Source organism: Branchiostoma lanceolatum, chromosome 16, assembly GCF_035083965.1.
Source record: "Branchiostoma lanceolatum isolate klBraLanc5 chromosome 16, klBraLanc5.hap2, whole genome shotgun sequence".
In the NCBI taxonomy this organism is placed as follows: Eukaryota; Metazoa; Chordata; class Leptocardii; order Amphioxiformes; family Branchiostomatidae; genus Branchiostoma; species Branchiostoma lanceolatum.
Window position 1 is genome coordinate 16,241,836 of NC_089737.1, and position 22,926 is coordinate 16,264,761.

General features: G+C 41.6%; 1 protein-coding gene across 1 annotated transcript in view; it reads right to left on the bottom strand.

Moving 5' to 3' along the window:
• Nucleotides 1-22,926, bottom strand: part of LOC136421575 (oxysterols receptor LXR-alpha-like) — a 60,296-nt gene that overhangs the window by 26,768 nt on the left and 10,602 nt on the right. The window contains exon 2 of the mRNA XM_066409000.1: nucleotides 16,683-16,795. Within this exon, the coding sequence (XP_066265097.1) occupies nucleotides 16,683-16,785 (103 nt within the window). The 5' untranslated portion in view covers nucleotides 16,786-16,795. The remainder of the gene's footprint in view (nucleotides 1-16,682; nucleotides 16,796-22,926) is intronic.

Consider the following 22,926-nt stretch of genomic DNA (forward strand, 5'->3'; position numbering starts at 1 on the left):
GCATTGAGGAACATGTGACAATTTGTTCTCAGGTTCTCGGTTCTTGGTTTATCAATGAGTATTTCCGTTTCTCCATTTCTTTAAAGATTACAATAAAATGTGGTAAAATACATTGCGTATCTATAGCTACATATCCAGGGACATGTAACATTGTGTTCATTCTGCTGAATAGTAGAAACAAGCAAACAATCAAACCGATTCAAACGTACACACACAAACATTGTCTAATACACACACACACACACACACACACACACACACACACACACACACACACACACACACACACACACACACACACACACACTCATACAAATACACACATTCAACACAAATGCATACGTGTATATACACACACAAACATACAAACACACATTGACAAACACACACATCCCCCAATTCAATAAGACTATAATGCGCAGGTTGCCCTATACTTAAGCCTGCCATCAGAGGTAGTTTATCCAGTCTGTTCCGCCCTGTTGCGCCGTATCACAACAGTTTCCCGCCCGCAGCTAAGTAACCTCACCTCATCAGGCCTTTGTTCTGAATAGTCGACATTCTTGTTGTGGCGACAACATTCCGCTACAATGAATGTCACAGTAGTGATGCAATAAAAATCACTCGCTACTCGTTCTGTTCCCACACAAGATTGTTGGTACGAGATATTCCAACACCGGGCCTCCCGATTCACAGAGTTACAAATTTCACAGTGTTTGTGATGTTCTGATGACCTTTGTTCCACTCAGTTTCACAACCTTATTGTCACAACAACATTCGCTACAGATATTGCAACAGCCACCGTTCGCTACAGATATCGCAACAACCACCGTTTGCTACATGTACCATTTCCTCACAATATCATAGTACTGTGGGAAGGAAAATACTTTAAACAAATCATTTCATAGACGTACAAATCAAATTATTTGTGATTTTTTTCACGGCCTTGAAAACAGACCATCAATCTCCCTAGTGACAGTTTTCAGTGCCTTAACGACAAAATGGCTACTTAAAATCTCGTTTGACCACTTCATAACAAAACCCTGCCTCAGTGCAGTCTGCCAGACAATCTAAACTGGGGAATGAAATTCCAGCAAGCTGAAATACTGTATGAAACAGAAATAACTTCAAGGTATTTCAATCATACCCTGTAAAAAACATCCAAATCACTCAGACTATAGCTAGAAGTGAAACAATATCAGTTTCTTGTTCTCTTTTCTCACACAAGGTATGAGGTAGGTAGGGAAATATTTCAACACTCCTCCCATTCACAGGCTTTATTAATTTGTACGTAACGTTTTACAATATTTGTGGGTTTTTTTCACAGCCTTGAAAGCAAACCATCAATATCCATAATGACAGTTTTCAGTTTCTTATAATTAACGACTCCAAAATAGCTGTTTAAAAATGCAGACAATTTTAACTGTGGGCTGAAATTCCAGTAAAAAAATTATATCAGCCATCCTCAGTTGAGGTGAAGCATGATACCTTTTCAAGTAGCTGTTGAAATTCCAAAAAGCTGAGATACTGAAAGGAACAGAAACAACTTCAAGTTATTTGAATCATACCCTGTAAAAAACACTCAATTCACTCTGACCAGAAGGGAAACGACTGTCTGCTGAGAGTTGTTACACCGACCCTCACAGGACTCAAGTATTGATCTACAAGACAATAAATCATTTATATGATGTGGCTTGAGAACTGTAACACTGATGTAGTCACACTTGTGAGTCGGCACTAAAGATCTAGAGGACTGATTGATTTCACCATGGAAACTATACCTTTATAAGGTACATATTTGCTTAGACAACACCAGTAGAAGGATATACATCACATTGTATGATATACCCTAATGTACAACAACTAAAATATCATGTACAATTGTACAGGAGAACAGTTGAATATGTGATGCTGTTATCATACACTTATAGAACTAAATTCGTATTTCATAAGGTGGAGCTACATTTTTGTACCATGATGGTAGTAGTATAAAATTCAAATGTTGATAATATCAGGGATTTTTCTAGAAAAATTGAACAAGAGGGAGCACACAGAGGCAAGGGAGCGAATTCTATGTATTTATGGAAGAATCAATCGCTGAGGGAAGGCTGTATGCTGGATATTAAGCTAAAATCTGAATTCGACAAGGGGGCACTGAGCTGAAACAAGAGGGCGCAGCGCCCCTCTTTCCTGATTTAGATTAACCCCTGTAATATGATGATTTTCAATCTGTCACATTCAAATTGTAACAATCACATAACTGTGAACAGTAGCACACTACTATCTTCTTTTTTGTCGTGTACCCTCTTGAACCTAGACTTCAGATATGGGCCTGTCCCTAAGGTTTTTAAAATACATTTTACTCATTTTGTCCTTTTGAAAAACAGAATAAAATATGATTTTAAACCCCTGGCTTCATTGGTATTGGTAGACTAGAGATTTACAATGTATATGGCTCACACCGTGGGTAAACAAGTCCCGTCAAATCAACTCAACTGCAGGGATAATCACACACCTCGGGCCAGGGCGTGAAACTGTAAAAACCTGAACCCAACCAGCTGCTTACATGTACACGTACTACAGACAACTGAAAATAAATCTCAAATCAATTATAACAGAATATTCCATGTGAGATTTGCGACGCTGTCTACTCCGTGATATCCGTAAACGTGCAGCGAGCTATACTTCAGCTGTCAGTCACGATATCCACCATATACATGACCTTGGACTCAAGGTCAAACCCCTTTTGTGGCCCGTCCCTCAATCACGCAACAAGATCACACAACAAGAACTGTAGAATCAGATTATACGACACCACAGCGCACATTCTCACTTCGTTAGAGACTAATTAACACCTAACGAGGCAACAGGTGTCGGCTCAGAACCCTTACCTTGTGGCATGAAGGGGGAGAACTCGTACTTGATATTGGCAAACTGCATGTCGGCGGAACGGATCCTGTAAAAGGTGTTTACTCCGTATTTGTAGACGTCACACACGAACTAGACAGCAGGCAGTATCGCCCGGGGCGACGCTACGAACAACCGGCGAGTCTCACATTCACACCGGCATCTCTCCCCGTCTCAGACACCCCGGCAAGACGTCCATCAACGTCTCCTCGCTCCTTAAGAATCCGGCGGAGCTGGCTCAAGACGTACGAGGGAAGCTAAGACGTTGCTGGTAAATTGTATTAGTGCCAAGATTACAGCAGCGACTCCAGGTCTTTAAAAGCACCAATCCACAGTCTGGGCCGGTGGAAGGGAACTGACGGGTTCACGTCGACACGTCTGTTTTATACTGTAAAACCCGTCTTACTGCTTTCACTACTAGTGACTGTTACGGGCATAAGTTATAACTATCTACACTGTATGGTTAGCATCACTTTGCACATCTGGGCCAGTGTAAGAGAACTTTGGGGTTCATGTCACCAAGTCTGTTTTATACAGTAAAACCTGACTTACAGTACAGTGGGATAGTTACAATGTGAAATGGGTGCAACTAACTCAGCTGTGTGGTTGGCATCAATCCACAGGCTAGGCAGACAGAAGGGCACTGTGGGGCTGACATCGATACGTCTGTTTTATACAGTAAGACCTGTCTTACAGTGGGATAGTTACAATGTGAAATGGGTACAACTACATTTGTAACTCAGCTGTGTTGTTAGAATCAATCACAGGCTGAGCCAGTGGGTTGACATTTTTGTCTGTTTTATCTTTTAATCTGTGCCACCTATCTTACAGCTTCTTATAATTGACATGGATAGTTATGGGCACAACTACATGTAACTCAGTTGTATGGTTAGCATCACTGTGCAGTCTGGGCAGACGGAAGGGAAATGTGTGGTTCACATTTCCAAATCTGTTTTAATCAGTGAAGCTGGTTGTATGGCTTCTCATCATCAGTCTGAGGGCAGAAACAAGTCAGCTGTGTGGTTCCCATCTAAATCTACCTGCAGTCTGGGCAGAGGGAAGGCAGCTGCATGGTTCACATCAGGGCATCTGTTTTTTTTTTTATTGTTTTTTTTAACGAACTCGCTCATCAGTGCAAGGCTGTAGGGGGCCACTCATCAAAGCACTGAACTAATTCTTACTGTAGCAGCATCTCTTCACCCTAGGTCAGAAATATCAATGCTCGAGACAAGTATTGACTTCACTGACCCATTAAGAGAAGCAGGGGTTACGAAGGCTGCTCGGGAAATTCCCTACCCCATTTCTGGAGGTTTCTGCCAGATTTGATTTTCTAAAATATCTGTCAGACACAGCACAATTATATATATATAATTCTGAACATCAGTTTGTAGGCAGAAACAAGTTAGTTGTGTGGTTCACATCTACTGCATTCTGGGCAGAGGGAACACAGTTGTATGGTTCACATCACCACATCATGCCATAGTTTGCTGTAATACAAGCAGATTTTCAAAAGGAACCCATGGGAGTCATCAGAATCAGAAGCATTTTACATAGACATACATGTAAGGGGGATAGGCAGCTGACACAACTTACTAACAGTGTTACCATCAGAATTGATCGGTAACACTCCAGATCAACCAAAAACAGCCATAGACATGTGGTACAAACTATTCTCAAAAACACATCTTTCACCTTTGACTACCCTGAGCCAGGCAGGACAACGTTCAGTGCTTGGTTACCATGGTAACTGCACTTTCCCCCACTCAGGATGTTATTTTTCCTGCCACGCTGCTCCCCCGTTTGTTAGTGTTGGACCGGCCCGTACTGCACGCCCAGCCAAGATAAGTACGTGTTTGTCATCACCAGTGGTTATCTGGTGTCCTGATATGACCTCAGTGGTGCAATGGCCCAGCAGTAGTGGGTACAGTGTTCACCTTGCATTCAGTTACAGTTACTGTAGATCGTGAGTTTGATTCCCGGCCCAGCCATTATGTGACTTTAAAAAATATATATAAATTCACCAGGTTGTATTATTTCAGCCAGTAGGTACCCATGTGAGTAATGAGGCACCTCCTCGAACACGGGACCCCCATTTAGCTTCTCTTCCGAAAGACGGTGCAGCTCCGACAAGGATACCCTTCCCGGATTCGATCTGGGGTCTCCCGGATCCACCTAATTGGAAACAGGAGGCTCAACTGCGAAGCCGCTACCAATTGAGCTACAGGGACATATATCAATGGTACATACAAAGTCAAAACTCTTTTCTACATACAGCTATCCAGCTGTATAACCAGAATGTAACTCAAGTGATCAAACAATGTACAAAGTGTTTTATGTTTTCCACATAATTTTGTCTCTTTGCGACTTAAATACAGAACACTATCTGTTTTACCTGTCTCAAGCTATGATTTTGAATTAAGAATGAACATTACTTCATGTCAGGACTTTTATCTGCCATTTTAAGGAACTTTCTGCAAATACATAAGGCACTGTCTCTACCTAGCACTACATGGAATGTAGATATTGCTATCGTTAATCAATATAAATAATTAACATAATCAATTAACATAAATCTTGAGCATCCAGCCTAAATGTTTTCACCAGGCAGAATTGCAAGTTCTATATTTCTGCATTTCAGAATACCATAATTATATACATACTGTATGTGCATAAATCCAACATCATATCTATTATTGATGAGAACCCTCCAACTGCAACTTATCATGATTCTCTGCACATGGCTATGTAGCAAACCTGAGGTCATAGGTCGTTACCATGATGTCAGGAGGTGTCAATACGATTCAGCAACAACCCAGCCCCACAATGGGGGGATATTCCACAAACGCCGCGATGTAAAACAGGTCGCCGGCAGTTACGAATGACACTCATCTCGGTATTCAGGTGGCTACCAGAGGGAGGGTGTCATTGTGTCTGTGCTGGAAAAGTGTACAGTACCCTTGCCAAACTGTTGTCTAATGTAGCATTAATGCCGCATTACGCGCTCCCTAGCGGAGCCCATTGGGCATTAATGCTGGATTCCCTCTGCTCCCTTTGGAACAGAGCATTAATGCCAGCATACACCCCTGTCCATTAATCATCATTTATCACCCAGTCTTCTTGGACTGAAGGGAAGTGGAAACCCTTTCCACTGGCTGGTGCCAGTGGGGGTGGTCACACCATTTAATTAACCCTCTGTCTCTACCAGACTAACTACGCCGGCTATAGGGAGAATATTTGCCGGGGGACTTTGGCCTTGGAGGGTTACATTCGCAGGCCTAGTTAGGGTGGCAATATTTGACCCTCTCTCCGTAGCCGACTGCCTTCATACAGTTGACTCTATCTGGCCAATTTCTACTATTTTCCCAGCGACCCGCGGAGGCTGGTAGAGCCTATACAGTAGTAGGAATAGGAGAGTAAATTATCAGTCTGATCGCTTCAACTTACATGTAATATAAACAGATCGCTGCCTGACTCTCAGCTTGGTATTCAGGTTGTGTGGAGAGGGTTTATCATCTAAGGAGTGTTTTCTTGTGTTCTAATATCTACTGAAAAGATGCATAGTTCATGTAGTAGGAATAGGAGAGTAAATTGTTTGATTGCTTCAAGTCAACTTAAAACAGATCGCTGCCTGCCTCTCAGCTTGGTATTCGGGTGGTGTGGAGGAGGGTTTATCATCTGTAGAGTGTTTTATTTTTATTGTGTTCTACTGAAAACGTGCATACGTGTAGTACATGTAGTAGGAATAGGAGAATGAATTGTTTGATCACATCAACTTAAAACAGATCGCTGCCTGCCTCTCAGCTTGGTATTCAGGTGGTGTGGAGGAGGGTTTATCGTCTGTAGAGTGTTTTATTGTGTTCGTACTGAAAAGGTGCTCGGAGAGTAAATTATTTTGGCACTCAGACTGAGCCGTCGGGATATTACCTGGGACGATCGTGGGTTTGACAAGGCACACATGGCCGCCTGCGTGCGGCAAAACTTCACTTTTACGTCATAAGTTTAGCCAGGTCACGTACAACGTTAACTCAGGTCAACTTTTTGTTACTCCTCTTTTACTTTTAAATTATTAATATTAGTTTTGCCAGGTCACGTACAACTCAGGTCAACTTTCACCTGGTGTTCAGGTATACAACATAGTCCTGGGATATAAAAACTGCGTGCAACCCAAATTTGTGTGAAGTGTAACAAGAATAATTTTTAATAAGGTTTAGATACATACATGGCTGTTCATGAACATGAAGGCAACATTTTAAATGGGTTGAGACTTCTCTGTATTGAGAAGAGTAGGGGTGACCCGGTGTGCTTGGCCAAAAACGCGAGCCGTGGCGAAGCCACATTGCACTACGACTAGCTACTTGAAAAAGCATCATGCTTCACCTCAAATGAGGATGCCTTGAAACGAATGAAAACTATCTTTCTTATCTCCAAAGTGATTCAAGGAACTTGTGTTTCAACAGTCGGTCTGAAATGAAACGCATTATTTGAGACATTTTTGGGGGACGACATTTTGATTTCACTTTTCAATGCTACATTCAAGCCACATTTGCATTAATGAATGCCTGAAGCTGCTGCTACTATACTTTGTGGTCACAAAGTGTTTTAACTCCAATTTGTCTTCTCACACGTCTAAGATGTTTGAAAGCCGCCTTCAGCAAATCTAGACAGTCTGACTCCATTTTATGACATTTTAGCCCAGACATAAAATTGGAAGAGAAAAAATATGAAGCCTACATCTCCATGTCTCAGTGTGACTATAGCTTTGCCACGAGAAGTGCAGAGAATAAAGTGTTATGTTTGAGACAGTTCAGTCCAGCCATGTTGATTTGATTATATGGATGACATCCTCTGGAGACCTAAAACTGATGGGAGCGTGCCAATAAAAAAGAAGTTTGGCAAACAAAAAGGGGGGTTGCCTTCATTATTTGTTTTTGTTTAAACCTTTGTTTATTTATGATAAGCTCAAATCTGCACGCAGTAAGGGTCAGATACAATATAACATTAACAGAGATACAGATTACATCATTTGAGTCCTAATAACTCTATCAACATGTATCATTACATAGTTGTAATTACAACCATGAAATCTACCTTGTCAGGAAGGATGAAAAGAGCTAAACACAGAGTATATGGCAATATCGAAATATCATTCTTCATATTTGTTCTTTCACAACTTCTTTGACTTTGGAATTGACTTTGGCATTCTACGACATTAACATCCATTTCCTGTAATATTATTTTATACATCATAATTTTCTCATTTTGTAGCTGCTTTTTATGATTTACAGTATGGCTATAAAAACCTTTTTTCTGTTGGAAAAGGATGTCATCCATATAATCAAAACAACATGGCCGAAGCTATGATGTTGGAAGAGGAACTCTAAGGCCGTGTCATATTTTCTCAAACGAGCTTAAATGCAGTAACAGCTATGACTATGATTGTGGTGTATCCAGAGGAAATTGTTTCCCAGACAGTTTATTGCGTGAGACGGTGGCAAGAACGCAGTCTGCAGTAAAATTGTCCCATCTCCTCTATATCATATTCAAGTCATAACATCGGACACAAACCCACACATCCTACCATAAAACCTTTCTTTGCGGGGCTCGAAATTATTTTTTGTGAACAGGTGCACTCTCCTAGCAGAGGAATGGTTCCGGCAGGTTTTTGACGTGTTTTTAGCCATTTTTGTTGGGCTTTCTACTTTGTCATTTTTTTTTTGGTCAAGCCAACCCACACAAAAAACGACAAAGTAGAAAGCCCGACAAAAACGCCTAAAAACACGTCAAAAACCTTCCGGACCCACTCCTCTGCTTGTAGAGTAAACAGGTGCACTGGTGCACCTAATCTAGAAATTTAGGTGCACAGAAACAACTTGGGGTGCACAACATAATTATGAAATAAAGTAGATTGTCAGCAAAATGTAATTAAAAACCTGCAGCCTCTCATAAGAACCTCAGTCGATCTGTAATTCTATATACTATATACTAACATAGCTGACATAAACATTTTTAACAAATCATACATCAAAGTACAATTAAGAGTTTTACTGCTTTTTTTATACTTAAATTTCAGAAATGTTTTGCATAACAAGGGTACAATCATAATATTATTACCTTTACCCTGTACTGATAGCCTACAAAAATATCCAGGTGCACTGGTGCACCCACAGTCAAAAATCAGGTGCACAGCTCCAATTTTGGGTGCACACAGGTGCACATGCACCCAGTATTTCAAACCCTGCATTAGATTTACAACCGGCTTAGCTTCCGGTAATCCACAGATCTTCTAGATCTAGTTTCCGTCAGACTGGAATCGGAGAATGGCTGGAGACTTAAGACTGGTTTTTACGCCGTCGTCTTCTCAATACTGTATTCAGGACATAACTTGTTGGATGAGTGTGCCGGCAATCTTCTAGTTTCATATGAACGTCTTTTAACTTTACATAAGTCTGGAATTGGAGAGTGGCTTGAGTCTTTAAGACAAGAGTCTGAGTGTTTTTTTATGCTGTCGTCTTTTCAATACTGTATTCAGGACATGACCTGTTGGATGCGTCCGACAGCAATCTTCTAGCTTCATATGAACGTCTTACACTTACACCCGATGATCACGACCGCTGGTTCTTATGGAGACTGTCTCGCCAGACAGACTAAGACGAGCACTTTTCTTAAGACGTTCTGACTCACGACTTAGACGTGAAACTAGCCTGGAGGCTTGGGGGCTGAGCTACTTTCTCTTCTGTATGTTGCACTCAAGTCATCATGTTTGAGGAAAAATATGCAGACACATTGAAAAATATTTATAGCAAAATGAAAAAGAAATCTTGCATCTGACTACAGTACATTTCTAATTCATGCTGACAAATCAAACATTTGTAACAAAATGAAGAAGAAAAACTTGCATCTGACTACAGTACATTTTTAATTCATGCAGACACATTAAGATATCTATAACAAAATGAAGAAGAAAAGAGAATCTTGCATCTGACTCAGTATTTCAATAGTTCATGTAGACACACTTAAATATCTAGAACAAAATGAAAAAAAATGAAATTTGCATCTCACTACAGTACAGTACATTCTCATAATGAAACTGTGTGTACAGTACAAGGTACAGACCTCCCCTCAGACTCTGTTTTCACGTTGTTCCTCCAATTTAGCATTATTATTTTCCTATAATCTGACTCTGAGAACCACCAAATCAGAATAGAACCACCAAATCAGAATAGAACCACCAAATCTAATCAGAGTGGCCTAACGAGGTCTGCTGCCAGGTAATTATCAGATATGTTTGAAGGCAAATTGTCTCCTGAGGCAGGGTAAGACATGCCAGTTTGTCTTACTGTAAATGCAGAAATGTTCGCGGTGGTTTTATGTCCGCGTTTTTTGTGGTAAGTTCTTTGCCGCGAACTTAAAACCACCATGAGTTTTTTTGCCTCCTGCCCCCTTGGGCCACACCTATTTAATTTCTTGGTTAACAGATTTTTATTGAAAACATTTTTGAAACAAAAAAATCATGAAAACAGAAGGCTGGGCCAGCCTTCTTTTTTCATGATTTTTTTTTCTAAATTTTTGTTGGGGGGGGAAAATAAAAATCCGTTAACCAAGAAATTAAATTGGTGTGGCCTTGTCTACCAATTTGTCTAAAACGCGACCTTAAAACCACCGCGAACACTCCATTTTCTCCCTACTGCGAAATTAAAACCATGCAAACTTAAGATGCATTTACAGTTTACTAAAACCACAGCCTGCAGCCAGTCTTTTCTGCTCTGATCTTCTCAATATTACATTCATGTCGGCCCGACGAAGTGGGCGAAACTTCACAGCTACGTTTCATTTCTCTCAAACCAGATTTGTTAGGGAGTAATTGTGCCTCCAGTCTGAGAGGTTTTATCGTCATATCCTGTCTTCATGTTGTATTCAAGCCGCGGGGTCGGGGTGGAACTACAAAGCCATATCTTATCGTTCTATAACGAGCTCGGCTATCTGGGAAAACCAATTTACGTGCATCCTGCAATTGACATTCAGGGCAGGGGAGCTGGGGCCTTTATGTAACACAATTTGTTGGCAGAAGAGTTATCCTACTTAGAGGCTCTCAATGATGTGCACTACAATTGTGCACCTGTAATTGTGCCAAGTCGAGCTGTTGTGCTGCTTGTGCAGAAACTATTGTTGCTAAGCACCCTGTTTTGCACCTACTATTGTGCACCTGCTATTGTGCACCTGCTACACTGTATACCTGGCTACTGTGTACCTGCTCTTTGCACCTGCCACTGTGCACCTGCTATTGTGCACCTGCTATTGTGCACCTGCTGTTTATGCACCTGCTACACTGTATACCTGCTACTGTGTACCTACTATTGTGCACCTGCTCTTTGCACCTGCAACTGTGCACCTGCTACTATGCACCTGCTGATGTACACCTGCTACTACGCATTTGCTAATGTGCACCTACTGTTTATGCACCTGCTGTTAATGCACCTGCTATGTACACAATATAATGTTTTTCTACAAAAATAACTTATCAATATACAAATTGACATACGAGTATGAATAGACACAGATTGTGAAAAAAACTGATTAAATGGCGAATGACAGCTTCTATAATAGAGCTCATATGGAAAACTTGAAAGATGTAAATTTTGCACCCCTGACACAGATATCAAAGAAACAACAGTTCTGTCTGGCTCCTCCTAGACACAGTAAGTCCTGAGGCACAGCACCTTTCCGTGACCTTGCCCCAGACAGCAGGATGACCTTGAGACCAGACGGAGACAGTCAGGAGAAATGAGAACCATCTATTACTGATTCTCCTCGCGGCTTCTCCTCAAAACATCACTGCTTCTGTCTCACTACTTAAAGTGTCTTTAAGAGGAGACAAGACCATCCCAAACTCGTCAGGTCTGATTTGGAATGCCATTTTTCACATTTCAACGGCGCCATATTGGAAGCCTTGCCTTTATACACTTGTTATCTTGGATGCAGAGATCTGTATCTGTATAGCCGGTATAACCACCCTTCAGCGTAACACACCAGCTTCTGTACCTGTATAGCCTGTATAACTGCCCTTCAGTGTAACACACCAGGTTCACAGCACGCAGTTGTATTTTTACTAAATAATTACATTAGAAAATCTGACTAGGAAATGGACTCCATTTTCTGACTTTTCACAGCCTTCTTACAAATTCAAAATATTAGTGTTCACTTGAAGCTCAGAACACTTGCAGATATATTTAACAGCACAGAAATCCATCACCACTCACAGTGGCCCCTGGGAAAGCCGATATTTCCACACTGTGAATATCAATAACACCAACCATAACTCAGTACTGAGGCTCTATTCTAAAATCCCTTTGAAGAAACGATTTCAGCGCTCTGAAGTTTTCTCCGGAGACATCTCAGTCTCCTCCGTGGAGATGGTTGGGTTAGCCTCGCTTCACCTGAGCGGTTCTCCGCGGAGCAGGGTTTTACAGACCCTGATAATTGGTTTGGGGTTGTGGGGAGAGCGGCGTGATGCTGGGAGCTCTTTTATCAGGAAGTACCCAGGTTTGCTCCGGGGGAGCTATACATCTCAGTCTCCTCCGCGGAGATGTTTGGGTTAGCCTCGCTTCACCTGAGTGGTGCTCCGCGGAGCAGGGTTTTACAGACCCTGATAATTGGTTTGGGGTTGTGGGGAGAGCGGCGTGATGCTGGGAGCTCTTTTATCAGGAAGTACCCAGCCTTGCTCCGGGGGAGCTATACATCTCAGTCTCCTCCGCGGAGATGGTTGGGTTAGCCTCGCTTCACCTGAGTGGTTCTCCGCGGAGCAGGGTTTTACAGACCCTGATAATTGGTTTGGGGTTGCGAGGAGAGAGGCGTGATGCTGGGAGCTCTTTTATCTGGAAGTACCCAGCCTTGCTCCGGGGGAGCTATACATCTCAGTCTCCTCCGCGGAGATGGTTGGGTTAGCCTCGCTTCACCTGAGTGGTTCACCGCGGAGCAGGGTTTTACAGACCCTGATAATTGGTTTGGGGTTGCGAGGAGAGAGGCGTGATGCTGGGAGCTCTTTTATCAGGAAGTACCCAGCCTTGCTCCGGGGGAGCTATACATCTCAGTCTCCTCCGTGGAGATGGTTGGGTTAGCCTCGCTTCACCTGAGTGGTTCTCCACGGAGCAGAGTTTTACAGACCCTGATAATTGGTTTGGGGTTGCGGGGAGAGAGGCGTGATGCTGGGAGCTCTTTTATCTGGAAGTAGCCAGCCTTGCTCCGGGGGAATTATGACTCACGACGACAACTTGGTTCATTTTGGTTGAATACTCACATGAATGCTGATGAGTTAGTGCAAACGTTGAAATAAAAAAGGGGATTCTATTTTCACAGTGATCTTTTAGTCTGTATAACGCAAACTCCCGCTGTCCGAGGCTTTTACGATCCTAACTAGGGGTTGACTCGTTACGGGCGGCTGCTATAAGCGCGATTCAATTAGGCTACACAAATATGTGACTCTGTGAATATATGCATTTCCATCGTATTGCTATGTACTGATTTGGTGTGTGTTCCAACTGCACATTCAAAACATGTGACAAAAACCTCCAAACCCCTCTTAATGCATAATCAAGTCTCCAAAAAATGGATTTACAGTATAAAAGGGGGAAAAGAAATTCTTTGAAAAGCTGGGGAATGTCAAATGAAATTGCATCTTTGTGCCATCAGGACATAGGCACAGCAATTACTTCTAATTAGCGCAATAAAAGCATCTGTTCCATAATCATGACTGATTATAAAAGCTCCTACAGTACAAATGCTGAAGTTTCCTTGGCGACATTTGTCATCACAAGAAAAACTGACTTGAATACAGATGGATTATCAAAGTGAGATAAGGAATTATGGAGAAGTATAACTAAGAAGCAAAAATGTTCACTGTGGTTTTATGTTCGCGGTTTTCGCAGTGAACTCTTTACTACGAACTTAAAACCACCGGGAAAAGCCGTTCCATTGTTTGACTGTACATAGCACTACTACTGTAATTATTGTTTCTTTCACGGTAACTTTATGTTCACTGTTTTCACGGTCACCTCTGTACCGTGAACTTACCATCACAGTGAAAAAACCTGTTGTTATTATTTATGATTCCTTCCATTCTGTATATCACTTGCCGCCACCATGTAGTTAAAGTTCAATGAAAATGTCCATTTTCCTTACACCGTGAAATTTTGCTACCGTGAAGATATATAAAAGTGAATTACAGCATTGTTTCAAACGCCAACTCAAAACCGTCCCGAACACTCCATTTTCTCCCTACAGCTAAAAGAAATTCCCGCAAAAGTTTCTGCATTCACAGCCACAAGGATCAACTCTACTGAATAACAGAGGCGCTCACTTTACTTCACTTTACTTAGAGAACTCTCGGTAGCTTTAGATCTTGACCTTGAAGGTCATACTGAGGTGATGTAAGGAAACTTAACTCTTAAGAAGGTCATCTGAGACGTCACCCCATTAATAAGACTGAAAGACATCTTAGAGTTGGAACACCTCCTTACAAGAGGTGACATTCATATTCCCGGCATGACGCAGAACTGCACTTAGCGAGGCCGATCGTAAAATGTGGTCTGTAAAAGTGTAATACTCCTGCTACATATAATACACTATTAACATCTTCAATCGTACACCACATACATCAGAGAACATAATAACTACCCACAAACCACAGTTTGCAGGGAAAGTGAAATTCTACATAAAAACTTGACAAAGGCATATAGATTATAACGTAGTACTGTATCATTATGCAGGCCTCAAATCCAACCCTTGGTGCTGTGTGCTGAATCGTCATTGAAGCAAATTCTGTGTAGGTTACTTTTTCTGTTTTGCTGACAAATTTCTTTCTAAGTCTTGTTTGCTGTGATACCTTCTACTCCTACCAACAAGGAAGAACTGAGGTTTTGTGAATATAAAAAAGCCCTAAACATTGCATGCCAAACCAATAACTAGATAAAATAAATAAACTCTCTAATAACCACACAACTGATCTACTAACGCCCGCCAATCTGACGCTGTGAATGAAACCGCACAAGTGACGAATCACATGAGGGGAGAGAATTGATTGGTTTATTTGCGGCGGCGCACGTGGCAGGCAGCGCTGCCCTGCGCATGCTCCAGGGTTTTTCCTGGAAACTCATGAATGGAAGACGCACGAACAGGACCTCCTGCTGAGGTCAGGATCTCATCATGGCAAGTCTTAAACAGTCTTCAGCTGGGCGGTAAGTACCGGGTAAGTGGAGAGGGAATGGTTTAATCATTTGTCTAGAGCCGACTACCTGTAACTTATTTCTATTACTGTAATTATCTCCATGAAAAATGGAGATATAGTTTTGGGTGCGTCTGTTTGTCTGCTTGTTTGTCAGTGTTTGTCTGTCTGTCTGTTTGTGTTTCTGCACTACTGTAGTCAGCATAACTCAGGAACCTCTTGATGGATTACGATGATATTTGGTATGTGGGCGGGTGTTGTGAAGCCAAAATTTAAGGTCGATTTTGGGCCCCCTGGTATGTGACCTTGGTACTGCAGCAGAAATTCCATTTTTCTAGATTTGTTAACTGTAACTTAATCTTAGATGATTTTATGATCACTAGTCAACAGCTAAAATTTCATCAATGTTAATATTTGATCACTAATATTTGAGACAGTAAGTTTTGTTCTCACCGTTAATGTAAAGCGCCGTGTCCTACTTCATTTTCCCCAAACCGCTATATTTTCCTGCCGCTATATTAAAGTGATTTACAGTCTAACAAATAAATCTATTTTCCATTGTAGTAACTTGTACACGTGCTGACTTGCTTACTTATCCTCCTCCTCCTTGGAGAGACATCAGGCCATAACCTATTCAGTTATTGCACTGAGCATGACATGGTTTTTTTCTTCTTAGGCCACACCAATTTAATTTCTTTGTTAACGGATTTTTATTTTCACCCAAAAAAAATTTTAGAATAAAAAAAATCATGAAAACAGAAGGCTAGGCCAGCCTTCTGTTTTCATGAATTTTTTTTTCTAAAATTTTTTATTTTTTTTTTAAATAAAAATCCGTTAACCAAGAAATTGAATTGGTGTGGCCTTATACATTGTCCTCAATTTGAGGTGAAGCATGATGCTTTTTTCCAGCAGCTTCAACTTGGCTCGCCTTTTCAGCCAAGCTAAGCACATCGGTCACCCCCACCTCTTCTAAATACATTTGTAGATGTATTGGGTTCTTTGCCATGCTGAAGTCATAGCTGAGTCTGAATAATTAGGGCCAGCTGTTTCAGCAGGGATGGGAGCCTATTCTGTAGGAGCAAACTGGAGCTAGAAATAGGATGGATTCCAGGCTACAAATACGCCACAGCTTCCGATGAACGTTTGATATAAATCACTAAAGACCAGGTTCTTTGAACACAAGCACCCAAGATCAACAACCACGGAAGTTTCACAGCACACACATATCAAACCACCTGGACAACTGGTCGCACTGGACAAAATCAGATGAAGAATCTTGGACACAAAACCAAGAGGAGGGAAGGAAGCCATTTACATCATGGCCTTACATTACAACCATCCCTCAACAGAGACGGGGGGCGCCATAGACTTTCTGCAACACATGATCCACTGCTCACCGAGTCACGTGTTCCATCTGCATAACGTGAAGTCACAGAAGCAGTGGATTGCTTATTTCTTGACAAAGACAGGTGTTGGACAGTCTAAAATTTACGTGTTAGACAGTACAATAAACTTTTGAATTGAATGTTATTTTGTTGTTTTGTTTATTTGGAGGGCGTACCTGTTGTTGTGTCGGCCGTCGCCGGGACGATGACCCCGTTGGGTGAGATGTTCATGGTCGTTCTGCTGAGTTCCTGTGGGAGTATCAGGTTTCCACTGGGCATCGGTTCAGGCCTGCGGAACAACGGGAGCAGAAATTAATAAATTATTAAAGAACCAATCGATTTAAACCATCATTTAAGCCAAATGGAATGGGTGGTCACTCCACTTTTGACATACTGATCTTTGTATAGGAGACTGATATAAAAATTTGGATTCAGATCAAGCATTTTTGGAGCAACTGGGTGTTTTAAAGATTTGCAAAATATGGCAAATTTAATTACACTGCAGTATACAAAAATGTACATCCATTACACACATATGATGACACAGGAAATGTGTTACTTGTACTGGAAAACCCTGGAAAGTGGCAGTCAAAAACTTATCTACAACATGAAAAGAAAACAGTTGCATATACATGTAGTTACAGCAACAGCGTAACGTTTTGTCAACCTGACCTGCAGTACATGTCAGAACCACTAGAGGGGGCCACGACGAGGGTCGGTTTAGATTTGGCAACTGTAACATGCTCTAATCTCCAAGCAGATCTAGACCTTCAGGCAGACTATCGTTAGGGTCACTGCTTGAAAAGCTGGCCAGTCGGGAAACTTAACAATTATCCAACCCAACATCTAAGAACTTCTAAAGCTAAGGCCACACAAATTTAATCTATTGGTTAACAGAATCTCAGAAGAAAGTTTGTACTTTGGTGCAGACAATTTCAGGGAGTGAACAGAGTCAGGTGCAAGTTTCACCCCAGCTTTCTGTTTTAATGATGTCCTCGTGCTAAAATAAAAAAAACAAGTCTTTCGAAATTAAATTGGTGTGGCCTAACGAAGCTCGCTAAGAGCTGTGGACTAATTTCAGATGCTAGCTCTGAAGAGAGGCAGCAAGGTTTGCAATTAGTTTTGCTGACATTCTACTTTATTATACATGTATGTTGTTTACCCGAATTTTTCCGGTGCACCAAATTCATTAGGTAGGGTGTAGCAGTGCTCCTATTCCCAAAAATGAATTTCGAACCCTTTTCCCTGATGTAGGTTAAACAGCACAGCGCTCATCACTCACACAGCACATGTAATGGGGTTAATACAGCACAATTGGTTTAAAATTAGGTTTACCTACATGTAACATCCTACTTCATTATCACTAGTTAACTGAAGGGACCACTGAAGATAGATAAATAAATAAACTATTGTCACTTATGTTGTTCACCCAAAATTTTCTGTGCACCTAATTCATTAGTTAGAGTGCACTGGTGTTCCTATTTCCAAAAATGAATTTCGAACCCTAAGTTTCCTGACTCAGAATCAGATGTGGGTGCATGTAACACCGCACAGTGCCCATAACTCACTCAGCAGAGTTAACGGGGTTAATACAGCACACTGATCTAATAATGGGGTTCTGAAGTCTTCTGTCGATAATGGGAGCAGAAAGATCTGGGACAAAACTGCCGACCGTGTTATTGGTATTAGCCTCACAATGAAGACAACAGTTGGGGAGGCAGAATCCGGACAGAAACGCTTGCCATCTGAAGTCAGATGTGACATTAACAGGGAACATTTCCCTTGTCCTGCTGGCCTTTTTTTTACACAATTTATTTTCCCTTATTTGATTTCTTAATCAGGTCATTGGCCCTTGGACTTTTTCTGCACTGCGGTGGCATTGTTACTTCCGCATTCGGTTATAACGTTTTGCTGAAGTGTGATGCGTTCAGCTGAAATATACCCCCAACCCGTACATATACAGGCCCCACATACATGTACAGGCTCTGTAATGTGCAACACATATAAATAGGAGTGCCACAGAACAAGGGTTAAAGAAGGAAGTAATTCTAATCTGAAAAAAGCAGACAGCAAAAGAAAAACCCACCTGTGGGTCCTTCCCAGACATTACCTTAAGCTCCTAAAGCCCCTTTTACTTCTAGCGTCTAATGTTGGAACTTAAATTTCTTGTCCTTTAAGCTCCCTCCTACTGAGCTTGCCTTTAGGCACCGAAAGTGAAGCATTAAAAAAATCAAATATCACTTTAATTTGCACACAGGTACATCTGTGCACCTGTGCAGGGGTAAAATTACCTGCACTAGGCATATCTTACCTGCAGAAGACTATTTTCATGAATTATGAATCAAACTGGAAACTGTTAAGGAACCGTTTGAATTATTATCCAGTACTGTACTTCTTGAAATTTTTGTAGTGATTCTATGTTCGCAGTTCACAGCGACTGTTTCGTCGCAAACTTAATTCTGTAAAGGCACCGGTGTTTCCATAACTGTACAGTATGTGACTATAGTGCTATCGAGAACATGTACATGTAAAACCACAGTGAACACTCTATTCTCTCTTACCACAAAATTAAATCACCTGTCCACAATTAAGAGAGAGAGAGAGAGAGAGAGAGAGAGAGGGGCAGAGACAGAGACAGAGAGAGACAGAGAGAGGGAGAGAGAGAGAGATAGAAAGAAGGTGAGAGAGGGAGAGAGAGAGAGAGAGGGAGAGAGAGAGAGGGGAGAGAGGGAGGGAGAGAGAGAGAGAGAGAGAGAGAGAGAGAGAGAGAGAGAGAGAGAGAGAGAGAGAGAGAGAGAGAAAGAGATCTAGAGAGAAATGGTTGAAAGGCTAGATGGGAAAATGCAGGGTTAAAACAAAAATTCATTATACATTAATACCCTTTTGTGCACTAAGTGCTTGTGGACATCAAAAACACATGTACAGCTCTGATTCTACCAGCACTAACCTGTATAAGGAGGTGGTCATTTTTCCAACCCTGCTATTAATAAGTATTATACAATCTACCACTACCAGATTATATATTGACCACTAAAAATGGTATGCCACACCATGGGCCACAGCAAAATCATATGTTTCATACCACTAGTAGTAGTACCTGACGCGAATAAGAATGTTACATTCTTCATTGCTGATTCACCTCCATCCACAACACAAATAAGAGGCTAGCTTCTGGCAGCCAAGGACATGGGTAATACCAGAAGCTGATTCAGTAATGAACATTGGATGAATATGAAAAACAGAAAGTGCTGGAGCATACAAATCTTCTGTAGACAATCGGAAAAGCTAAATTATGATAATCAGGTATACAGTGTACATGAATATTCCCTACCTTTAATTATATAGTTGAGAATATATAGTAATATACTGTCATCTTTTTGCCCTTCAACTTACAAATAATTATAAGGGTTAAACTTTATGACTGTAATAGAATTAAAAAGTACAATATTTTAATGACGACTGCTATCAATCATTGCAACAACTACGATAATTATAAATACCATATCATTGTCCTTGGTTCTCTTATATTTCAAAATAGAAATAAGAAAATTGAACAAGTTGAAAACACTTAAACAGGCATCTTTCAGTCAAGCCAAGAACCGACATATCTTGAACTGGCCTGATAAACTGACGGTCTGATAAACTGCAACCCTTTCCAGTAAACCTCAAGGTCGGATGATCATAAACTTGATAAAGCACAAACATCTGGGAACTGAACCCACAACCTTTGGGTCCAAAAGCAGGGATACTAGCCCACAATACCATCAATGCCAAATATGGTCACTTCTACCAGACAACATGGCCGACCTGTAAGGTGAGTGGAAGGTCACTTTGCCCATTTGTCTTAGAGTCACAGAAACCTGCCGCAGGACCAAGATAATAACCGCTTCTCAGAAAAGGAACATAAAGAACGACCTTTACAGCTGTGTCCTTGAATGTGTGACCTTTCCCTCAGGAGGACGTCATGACAAGGTCGGCTGGTAGAGGTCGTGTTGAGGTCACACACTAGTCATAAACCTGAGAGTGAGTGTGAGCTGATAACAGACTAATGTACATGTATGGTTCTGGGGGCCAGATTGGGGGGCCAGATTGGGGGGCCAGATTGGGGGCCAGGATTAAGTAGCCAACTGGGGCTCAAAAAGGGGGCTCAAACTTTCAGAGAGAGAGGGAAATGATTTATTCTTTAAAGAAAAGGATGGCAGCGCAAAAGGCTGAACTGTGTTCTTACAGAGAGTAAAAGGCATGTTTTAAAAAGCAGCTAATATCAAAAACGTTAAGGTAACATGACAATGATAAATTAACATCTAATTCTTTAAAATGTTTATTACTAATTAACAGGGGGCCTGCATGCCCTTTTCCTTAGAAAGTAATCAGCCATTCTAGTTCCCCAGAATTTGTAGCTGCACCGTTCCATTAGAGCATAATCAGTGCATCCAACATAAAGCCTAATTGGCACATGAATCAAGCGTGAGGCGAGGCCTGCCTGCCGAATCTAAGGGACACGGCGCCACGAGACGTCTTCTTGTCTGAATTAAGCGTAGAGTGCAGATGAGTATCCCCCATGCAGGCCCCTCTTAGTTAAAACCTGCCATGAACAGTAGAGATAACAGATTGCTGTTTTGTGCAGGAGGACCTAACCAGCTATACAGGGGCCCTCATCACGAGCACAGGGATATGTAGAAAAAGTCACACATGAAAATCTGTACATGAAGATGCAGGTATTGGGCATGATTGTACACCATATATCAAAATGGTTAAAAATCACTTTGGTGATCGTGATCCAGAATCTGAATCTAAATCCAAGTTAATCCTGAAGTTTCATCACTTCGTTCTTTTAAACCAAAGTCAACCCACAAATAACTAATAATCACAAATATCCAACAAGCATAAGACCATGGGTCTGAAAATGTAAAACATACATACATACAAATATCCATCCCTACCTTACTGAGTTACCCTGCCTGTCAGCATTGGTAAATACTGTACATGGACATGGAACATCTTTCACTACAGGGTACATATGATCAACTCTCAGACGTGGATCAAGACATCATCAAAGCCTGATCCATCTTAAAGAATAGGAAGAACGTGACTTAATATAGACACTTAAAGCTTGCTGAAACCAGCCCAGGGGCACAACGACCTCAAGTTTTACACCATCCACACAAGAACCGATACATATAAACACTCTTTCTTTCCCCGTACTATCCCACAGTGGAACACCATGCCTGGCACGGTTGTTACGGCTCCCACCGTTGAGTCGTTCCGCACCAGGCTGGAGGCCTGCCCACCTTAACCTGGGACCTCACCCCCCCCCCTACTTTGCCCCTGAAGGGGCTATTTGGGGGTACTACCAATGTAGATGTAGACTTATATAATTATAGAAAACCTCAAACCCACGACCCACCATTCTGAGAGAGGCTAACTGTCCCTGTTATGTTGACATCAGGATCCTCCTTCAGTAGATTCTAGAGTCAACAGCTAATAGATCAGACGCCCTCTGACCTCTGACCTCAGCCGACCCCACCGTAACCATGGTGACACCATGTGATTGACGCCCTCTCAGCTGCAGCTCTAACCTGAGTGAAGCTGGGATCAAGTTTCTAAAGTGTTTGGGAATCAGATAAGTGCTGTGTGTTCTATTGATCATTTCAACACATAAAAATGCTCAAAATATACTGACAATCCTGAAATATTTGCAGTAATTTCATGTTCACAGTGACGTCTTCACCGCACAATTATCATACTGCAAACAATCATTCAGTAATGCACTTCCATTGCAAACATTATTCACCAGGACTGGATGTATTATTAGTGACTATTACAGCCAGTAGGTGCCCATCTGAGTAATGAGGCTGTTGTAAAACCGCGTGAGGCACCTCCTCAAACACAGGACCCCCATTCTCTACATCTCTTCCGAAATACGGTGCAGTCACTACATCTTACAGGGAAGCCCTTACCGGATTTGAACTTTCGGGGTCGCCTAGATGCACTAGTTGGAACCAGGAGGCTTAACTTGAAGCCACTATACTACCAATTGAGCTACAGGGACATACATGTAATCATACATTGCAAACACTTCCGTTTCCCCCTACTGCACAATTTACGTCCCTGGAACTTCCATAAATGTACATATCGCTTCCCCAGTCTACCATTGAGTCTAATCCCGCTCAGCTCACTTGTACAGCCATTACTGTTGCCTGCCTGACGTCTGGTAACCTTGAAATGTGGATAATGACTTTGAGGATCTAACATGGCCGACTCCAGTATTCTCTACTGACTCCGTATCTATGGTGACAAGTGTGAGCTGACAACAGCAGTGCCAGTCATACATGGAAATAGATGGGAATGGCGTCCCTGTCTGTAACTCCTTAGGCCACACCAATTTAATTTCTTGGTTAACGGATTTTCATTTTCAAA